The following is a 9,982-nucleotide window of genomic DNA, read 5'->3' on the forward strand; positions in this document are numbered from 1 at the left end:
TTTTAGAGGTAAACCTGAGGGCTTAAATATGAAAGATAAGTCATTCCTTAATGGTAATAAACACTTAGTCATAATAGAATTCTATAATGTATGCATTATATTCATTTCTCATGAATATATTTTGAATGACATCTGATTTTGATGTTACTTGGGTTTATGCAGGACAGTAAAACATATTAATCCTAATACTGTCATAATTTTTTTTAATAACTGTAAGATATCTTGGCAAACACTTGGTCCAAAAATGTTTGCATTTACAAATTTTAAACCCTGGCCTCAATAACTAAGGTTGTTTTTTTTCCAAATGTGGTAAGCCCAGTTTTCATTTCAGAGCTGAAACTTATTAAATAATACACAATCTGACTAAAATACTAACTTAAATATAGTTTCTTGTTTTAAACTTGACTGACTTACTCTTGTGTTTGCCTTTAGGAAAAATTACATGAATGTCCAATGGAAAATTATAATCAAACATCAACTGATTTCATCTTATTGGGGTTATTCCCCTCATCAAGAATTGGCCTGTTTCTTTTTATGCTCATTGTTCTCATTTTCCTAGTGGCTCTGTTTGGCAACCTCACCATGATCCTTCTCATCTGTCTGGACACCCATCTCCACACCCCCATGTATTTCCTACTTAGTCAGCTCTCCCTCATGGACCTGACCTACATCTCCACCATTGTCCCCAAAATGGCCTCCAATTTCCTGTTTGGAAACAAGTCTATCTCCTTCTTTGGGTGTGGTGTTCAGAGCTTCTTCTTCTTGACTTTAGCAGGAGCGGAAGGATTGCTTTTGGCCTCCATGGCTTATGATCGTTATGTGGCCATTTGCTTCCCTCTGCACTATCCCATGAGGATCAGCAGAAGAGTGTGTGTGTTGATGATAACAGGATCTTGGATAATGGGCTCTATCAACTCCTGTGCCCACACCACGTATGCCCTCCACATCCCTTACTGCAGGTCCAGGGCCATCAATCATTTCTTCTGTGATGTCCCAGCCATGCTGACTCTGGCCTGCATGGACACGTGGGTCTATGAGTACACGGTGTTTGTGAGCACCAGCCTCTTCCTTTTGTTGCCTTTCATTGGGATTGCATGTTCCTACGGCCGCGTTCTCCTTGCTGTCTACCGCATGCGCTCAGCAGAAGGGAGGAAGAAGGCTTATTCAACCTGCAGCGCCCACCTCACTGTGGTGACTTTCTACTATGCGCCCTTTGTTTACACTTATCTGCGCCCAAGATCCCTTCGATCTCCAGCAGAGGACAAAGCTCTGGCTGTCTTCTATACTATCCTGACACCGACACTTAACCCTATTATTTATAGCTTGAGAAACAAAGAGGTAACGGGGGCCTTGAGAAGAGTAACTCAGAGAATCTGCTCTAAGAAAATTTAGACAAAGTTTTTGCATGAGTACCAAGAGTTGGATATAAATCCATTCATCAGTGTACAGTAATTAAAATATTATTTTATCATTAAATGCAAGGACTACGATTAACCTAGAGAAGAATATCACTCATTTGCCTGGATGAAATTATATATATGTGTGTATATGTGTATATATAATTTATATATAATATTACATGTATATGTGTATATATAATGTTTATATAACATATATATACACACACACGTACATATAATGAGCCTTATTTTAATTCGTGGTGTTTTTTCCCAATCAGTTTCAAATGCTTAGATTTCTTGCTGAAATGTTGTCAAAGGGAAAGTTCCTTCCTCACGTAGTGATAAAAATGGAAACTGTATAACTGAAATTGTCATTCCGCGTAACAGTTCGACTATTTTCCATTTATTTTGCAATATACCTAAACCATGTTTTCTGAACGTCTAGATCAAATTAAAAGTCAGAACACTTCCTGTTCTTCTCATAGTATGCCTATAAGTCCCAGTAGCAGTTATTCTTTCTTTTTACAAAGAGAAACTATTTCAGAGATTTAGCTGGGCTTTATCAAGGATTCCAAAGTTCTTATCCCACTCTGAAAGGAAAATGACAAGTTTATGTTTCTTTTCGGGTGGTGCATCCTCAGGAAGTGGTTTAGTATCAGGGGATCAACACTAAGGACCTGGAGATGCCCACAGAGATCAATGAGATTAAGAAGTTGATTATAGGACTATTTTGTCAGTGTTTAGTAGTTAGAAATATCAAGGACATTCTTGCAAGCATTGCCCACACTTAGAACATACTTAGTTAGCTTCCTAAATAGCCACGACGACTCTTATGTTAGATAATGTCTCTCAAATGCGATTTTATTTGTCACTTATACTAGATCCCATATTTCTACTGAATCAGGTTGGGGAAAGTTAATTTTTATGAATCAGTTATAACCATTCATATTATGGCTTAATCACTTTTCTAAACAAGTCTCTCTACAACGTTTAATATCAACCCATCAGCTCAGGTGAACTTCTGGGTAAACTGTTATCATTATCCATGATCAGTGTGGAGATGTTCTTTACTCCTCAAACGTGGCAGGGAAGAGAAGGTTCATGCCCTACATTATTTGCAGGGCATAGCACAAAATCAAAACCTGAGGCCTCCTGTTCAAAAAGAGGATAAAGTCGCCTGTATTGGTGCTTCAATGTAGTTTTTTCTCAACATTAATTCATTAGATATTAAATGCAATAAAAATTGCAAATAGTATTTTGTCTCAGAATTTTGTACATAATAAAAAGTACTTCATTATGTGGTACCTTCACTGATGATAAGATTTCTAGGACTCATTTTTCTCCAAATTTATTTTTCTCCAAATTTATAATTTGGAAACTTTATTCTATATTAACGTAGTATAAAGTGTTTTCAGTCACTGGTGATCAATATTAGGGTGGGATTAATTTTTGATTATTTTGAATTTTTTAATATTTAAAAGAATCTTTCTGCTTATGTTACTGGAGCTCTTAGGAATGTGCATAGGTTGTGAAAATGTTGAGCTGAATTTTTGATAAATTATATCAAAATACATATTTTAGTAGACATAGAGCTGATAATTCTCATAGATAATTTTTCTAAAAAGATTTCTTTTTTTGAATATATTTCAAACCATCAATTAATACAATTCCATTTCATGTAAGTTGGAATTTAATTTTAAATATAAATTTAATCATTAATATTTTAATGATTCCTCAAATTTATGGTAATTTGTGGACTTTGTATAAGAAACCCCGGAGTATCTTTATGTTTCAAATGAATACTCCTTCATTTTATCACCATATTTTTAATGACAAAGTACATTGTTAAAATTTTTTATTAATAATTATTTTCTGAAACAGCATGAAAAGAATGTCTTTTCCATCAGTAAATTTCAAGTTAATTTTAAATCTTTAAATATTATTTCCATTTCTAAGCCTTTATGTAATTTGCTTTGCAATGCTGAAACAGTTTTTAAAACCACATATTCTGTACTATTTAATAAGTGTTAATAATTCCCTGATGTACTTTATTGCCATGGTCATTTGTGCATTCTTATTTTGTAATAATTTACTGAAAAGCCTCATTGCCTAAGCTTTCTAATATTTCCTCATCTGACACTCAGGTGATATATTTAATTGTTTTGCAGATGACACAGGGATGGGCTCTGGATGGAAAGGTAAATCAACCCCCACCTTCAGCATGGGTCATTCCTCCTGCCTGACAAAGTTCCTTCGCTCTCCCAGTCATCATTCTTCTTGCATCTACAGTTGTTGTCATCCCCAACACCAGTTTGGGCCAATGACTCAACCCAATCACTCCATCGCGGTCCTGTATTGCCCTGAACATTAATGTATGCGTGCACACGGGGAGGGCAGGCCAGCTGATCCCTTTGCAAACGACCTAGATGACGTGTACAGTCCCCACAGCTGGATTACAACTGCACTGAATGCTGCTGCTGGCACCGAGTATAGGTCCTCTGCTCACATGCACACACAGAGATAACATTATTAAGAATTCTAGGTGGCAAAACACAGCATGTACCAAACGAGGGTGCTAACTGTATGTGAGAGCCTATGTAAGCAACATGCCACATGCCCTGAGAAAGATACAACGAATTAATACAAAGGTAATGGCATCAGGCAAAATGAAGAAAATAATGGGAAAGCCTGGGGTTTTTTGGTCAGTTTTTATTCTTGGAAATAATCTAAGGAAGTGTGGAATTGAGTAGGGATGCCTTTTCCAGACTCCTTATCCATTTCAGACAGTGAAAAATAGAATTAAGAGACATGGCACTATTCTGGGCCCCGATACACCCTGTTTTATTAGATTAATAATCTTTTAACAAGAAATTGCAAACAAACTTTTTCTTTACATTTTATAGTAACCCATCCAACAAACAAAGATTTGAAGTTATATGATATTAATTTCTTGTGTTGTCTTCATCAGACCTTTGATTACTTCAGAAAACTGAGTCTTCTGTATAAAAGGGCTAAATTTTTTTTAAAAAACAGGTATCTAACATTCTGTATTTGCCTGAAAAATCTTTCATTGTTATTATGATTAAATGGACAGCTAAGTATTTTTTTTTACAGTGATTTATAATTTTATTTGACCAAGTGCTTTAAAACTTCTTAATGTTTTTCCAAAATTACCAATATCAAATACTAAGTAAATATGTTTTCACCTCAAATTAACTTTGGGGTTTTCCATAAGACCTCTATAAAATCTCAGAAGAAATTTACTTTCATCTTATAAAACTAGAGATGTTAAAATAATTGGGCTTATTTGATATGTCAAATTACATGGGAATAGTTGTCAAATAAAGAGTAATACTAAACCTCTTTATCTGGTATTTGTACAGGTGGATGTTATGTGTTCAGGAATTATATGAAATATTCAGAAATCTGATATGTCCTGGTGTAATGATCAGTTATAATTCCAAATATCATCTCAAAAGATTGCATATCACAGAAGTAACTACACTTTCTTATCAAATGAACACTCATCAGATCTTTAACAATGGACATTTTAAGTGTTTGTTATTTGCAGAGAGCTATTGTTTTAATCAGATGATTTGAAAAGTATTCCTGCAAAACTACTGTTTATCTTCAAGGAAATCTATAAAAAAAATTATGGTAAAACTGGATTCGAGCAAGAAAGTTTTCATGACATGGGGCTTAATGAACAAGGGGGATGATGATAATTTTTGATAATGTTTAGTTTGAAACATTGCTGGTTCCTTGAAATTTCGGTTTTGAAATTGAAGAAACCCTTTTCTTCTAAGCTATCTGTGACTTATGACAAGTTGTGAAGTACACCTTCTACCATCATAAACAAAGGTGCTTTTTCTCCTTTACTTGATCCCTGAGGAATCTGGAAGTTCTTGATGTCCATGAAAATATAATTACTTATTTGCCTAAGTTCAATGTGAATCTGTTCTCTAACAGGACACAATTGGAACTACTGGCTATGTTATCAAGGCTTTCACTGGAATGTCATATACGTAGACTCAGATATGATCAGACAGCTTTGAGAAACTAAGAGTGACTTTATGGAGCCAACAAAGGTCTTCGGAATATCAGGCTAGTACTTTGATTACAGGCTTCCAGCAAATCAATTTTAAAAAGAACTTATATGGATAATTACTATTCTTGATGCACTTATATCAATGGCAAGGCCAAGATTAATGCAAACAAATTAGCTTCACTGTGATTATTTTTGTAAAAGTAATGGGGAATGAAGTAGAGAGAAAAGTGATCTCTGCTCATTTGTAGACATTAGAGTCTAGTCCTGGTAATTGTCTTTAAGTTTTGTTATTTAACTGTAACCAGCCTGGATCCTGAATTCTTCTAGTTTCCCCCCAAATCTGTCTACAACTCTCCAAACTAATAATTCCAACTTTCTTCTACCCTTCTGATTTGGAATCACACTAAGGAAAAAGACTGCCCTTGAATCTCCTTGGTTGGGACTATACCAGATTCTTATCATTACCCAGATGACAGACAGAGCACTTCAGGAACTAAACCTTGAGTCTACATCTCCCACTTAAAAGGTTTTCTTTTGACTTGAGAAACTGCACACCAGCTGGAGACCTCCAAATCAAACTGGCAAGGGAGAGGAGTAGCTGATGTCACTGTAGACTGCTTGGGCCAACGTTGCCGGATCAAGATTTCCTACTTAAACTAAAAATAAAACTTTCCCTTCTCTCCTTCATTTTTTAAAATTGAGAATTGGCCTAGAACTACATCTTCATTACTCTAATCTCCCAGGCCGTTGCCAATGGGGTAACTTTTCAAACTACTGGATTTGTTATTAAAAACCCTAATATGCCCATTAGTGGTGGAATCTTACCAAAAGTGGCATTAGTCCCAACAGGATTAACATATATGTCAATTTATAAAAGTTATAAACACATCCATTTTGCAATTCATTTTATGAGGATATTTTTCTTATATGAGTTCTTGGTATTTTCCAAGATTTTTTGTGAAAACATTTACCACATGTATTTTGGTATTTTGGGACACAGAATGATGTCTCTTTTTCAAAATAAGTAAATGTGATCTTTCATTAAAACTGTGTGGGGTATATCTCCATTTCTCCTACAGTGTTGGTGGGAATGTAGTTTGGTACAACTGTTACAGAAAACAGTATGGAGATTCCTCAAAAAACTAAAAATTGACTTACCATATGGTCCAATAATCACACTCTGGGGCGTATATCCAGAGGGAACTTTAATTCAAAAAAATACATGCACCCCAACGTTCACAGGAGCACTCTTTACAAAAGCCAAAACATGGAAACAACCTAAATGTTCATTGACAGATGACTGGATAAAGACTTTGTGGTATATTTATACGATGGAATACTATTCAGCCTTAAAAAATAATAAAATAATGCCATTTGCAGCAACATGGATGGACCTAGAGATTATCATTCTACGTGAAGTAAGCCAGAAAGAGAAAGAAAAATATAATAGGTGTCTGTATGACTAAAACATGCTGTACACCAGAAACTGACACATTGTAAACTGGCTATACTTAAATAATTAAAAAAAAAATCCATATTCTTCTTTCTTCTCTTAGGATAAAGGAAATGCATTGCTCCATGCTGTGCTTGGCTTTGTGATGTCTTCATGGGAGGTATGTGGCACTCAGTACTCACCACTTTGCACCGTACTCATGGGAGAAAATGGTTATCTTAGAATCAAATTATTCCATAGGTTTGCTGGGGTGGGGAATGGGCTGTGTGGGATTCGCTTAGTACTCTGACTAAACACATCGCATTTTGTTCATTCATGGTTATTAGGTCAGACAGATGGTGGAATAAAGGATTACACATGCATCCCTGCACAGAAACATGGATACAAATAACTATCCATGCAAAAACATACCTTCAGGAGAGCTCTGGATTCCAGGTGAGAGGTTATAGCCCTCAGGTGGTGCACAGAAATGAGAAAAGACATGTTGAAGTGGGTAGGAAGGACAGTTTAACTCTACCTGAGTCACTCCTTCCCCAGTGCCATGAAGCACAGGGCAGAGAGAGATTTGCTCCTTTTTATGCTCTCCCACAGAGAAAAGAAAGGCAAGTGAGCATCCGATTTTAATATAAACCCAAACATCAAGCCCACTTGCCCACGGACCCTATAAGTGAACCTGCTCATGTTACCTCCCTGCTGGTCTTCCCCAAATTTCTGGCTGGGTTTATTAATTCAAGGCTGTCCCTATCAAATCTAATCTATAAGAATAGAAATTGTGACTTCTTCTTTTATTTTTTTAAACTTTCTTTATTGAGTTATAATCATTTTACAATGTGGTGTCAAATTCCAGTGTAGAGCACAATTTTTCAGTTATACATGAACATACATACATTCATTGTCACATTTTTTTTTTCACTGTGACTTCTTCTTGAAATATAAAAGCATCAACTCAGGAATAAAAGTTTCTCAAGTTTGGAACGTGACACTGCCAAATGACAAAATAATGTACAGGCAACTGGCCCCAAGAAATGGAGATCTAAAAACTTCCTGACAAAGAATTCAGAATATTTATCTTAAAGAAACTTAGCTATAAGAAAACACAGAAAACTAAACAATATCAGATAATCAATATTTTAACAAAATGAGAAGTTCAAGAAAAAAAATCTGATATCTTAAAAAGAACCAAATCAAAATTCTAAAATTGAAGGACACAGTGACTGAACTGGAAAAAAAAAAAATCAATAAAGGCTGGACAGCAAACACGATCAAGCCAAAGAAAGAATGAGTGATCTCCAAAACAGATCCTTTGAATTTTTCCAGATTGAGAATTAAAAAAAAAAAATACAAAAGTGTGAAAAGATCTCACAGAATTTATGGGATTTCCTAAACAAACAATATATGCATTATGAAAATTCCAGAAAGAGAAGATAAAGGAGAAAATACCTTATTTAAAATAATAATGACACCAACGTCCCAAATCTGAGGAGGGAAATAAAAAACCAGATCCTTGAAGACCAAAGAACTCAAAATAAATTAAATTAACATAAAAAAGTCTTTACTGAGATGGTTGTAATAAAAATTCAAATATTTAAAAAATTTAAACAGCTCCAATATTGTACTTCACAATTAAAAGTGGAATTAATTAGAAGCATGAAAAATATAAGAATATTTAATGTATTATCTACAATAAAATTATTTTGTTGTATATTTACTAAGATTGCAGTAAAGTTAGTAATATAATTTCCTTTAGTTTAATAAATGAAAATTGTCTCACACTTTAATATGTGTTTCCATCTGAGCTGAAACCACTGAAAATGCATAATACCTAAAATGAAGGTAACTCTCATATATTTGATATTTTAAGAATCTGGCTTACATGTTTTTATTAAATTAACCATATTCCATTTGGTGTATTCAATTTTGGGCTGATATAACCAAAACTAGGAAATTAATTAATATATGCAGACATATTAATGTGTACTTACTGAGCAACAATATCTAAAATACATGATTGAAAATGTTTAATAATAATAGTGGAAGAATCTGAATAATTTTTTTCTTTCCCTACTGAATTGACCCTTAACACACCTTCACCAGCTTTGGCATATGGCCACTCTGGGCTGTTACTGACTTAACCTACATTTGTAAAATCTCAGTGGGCATTCCTAAGTGAATACAAAAAAAGAAAGAAAGGAAGGAAGGAAGGAAGGAAGGAAGGAAGGAAGGAAGGAAGGAAGGAAGAAAGAAAGAAAGAAAGAAAGAAAGAAAGAAAGAAAGAAAGAAAGAAAGAAAGAAAGAAAGAAAGAAAGAAAGAAAGAAAGAAAAGGCAGTAGTGTAAGCCTCCAGGTAAAGAATTCTTAGAATCATTTTGCTCCCGAGTTTCCATGGAGGTATTGAAAATGTCAACTCTAGAGACAAGATATTAACATGCACATTCATTTAGAAAATTTTCAGAGACGTTTACTCAGAAAGTGACTTTGTTTATATGATGTCCATTGCTCCTCCGTCAGCTAATCAACCCAGTGAGTATGTGAATGTGCAGATATAATAACTGTCTTGTAATTTTTAATTACCACAGAAGAGAACAAACTCTCCAGCAAGGGCTTAAGATAAATTTATTCGGAATTAAGTAGCTTTGTTTATAATAAACAAAGCATACATCCGGTCATCTCTATTAGATGAGGAACTCCAAAAAGAAAACTTTATTTGACTGAAGTTGGTTTTAACAAGATATAGAAATAATTATACTAAAATACGTATCCTTAAAGATAAGAAAATTGATGAACTTCTCAAACACATTTTTATGGGCTTTAAGACATGACGCTCTTTTAAATTTAAAACATGTTGTACAGTTCTGAGAACTGACACGATTGTAAATGATTGATTATGAAATGACAGTTAAACATAGAAATATTGGTAATGAAAACAACAGCTTAAATGGCCTACGAGCTACTGTTCTGGGCTTGTGTTCAGTGGGTCTACCCTCAAGGATACCGTATTCTGAAGTATCATTGAATATAATTATGATATTTCTTGATAAAGTACATAATAAAAGTTTATATTCATTAGAAAAGGTACTTCGAT

At 34.4% G+C, this 9,982-nt stretch overlaps 1 protein-coding gene across 1 annotated transcript; it reads left to right on the top strand.

Annotated features, from left to right (window-relative positions):
* The first annotated feature begins 437 nt into the window (after positions 1-437).
* LOC105093524 (olfactory receptor 2L3) lies at positions 438-1,419 on the top strand. The gene has a single exon (XM_010985398.3). It carries the CDS (start codon positions 454-456, stop codon positions 1,390-1,392), a length of 939 nt encoding a protein of 312 aa, XP_010983700.3. The 5' UTR covers positions 438-453; the 3' UTR covers positions 1,393-1,419.
* The last annotated feature ends 8,563 nt before the right edge of the window (positions 1,420-9,982 follow it).

Source organism: Camelus dromedarius, chromosome 3, assembly GCF_036321535.1.
Source record: "Camelus dromedarius isolate mCamDro1 chromosome 3, mCamDro1.pat, whole genome shotgun sequence".
Lineage (NCBI taxonomy): Eukaryota > Metazoa > Chordata > Mammalia > Artiodactyla > Camelidae > Camelus > Camelus dromedarius.

Excerpts from the sequence above, each read along its gene's own strand:
- LOC105093524 (XM_010985398.3), top strand. The coding sequence starts at position 454 with ATGGAAAATTATAATCAAACATCAACTGATTTCATCTTATTGGGGTTA.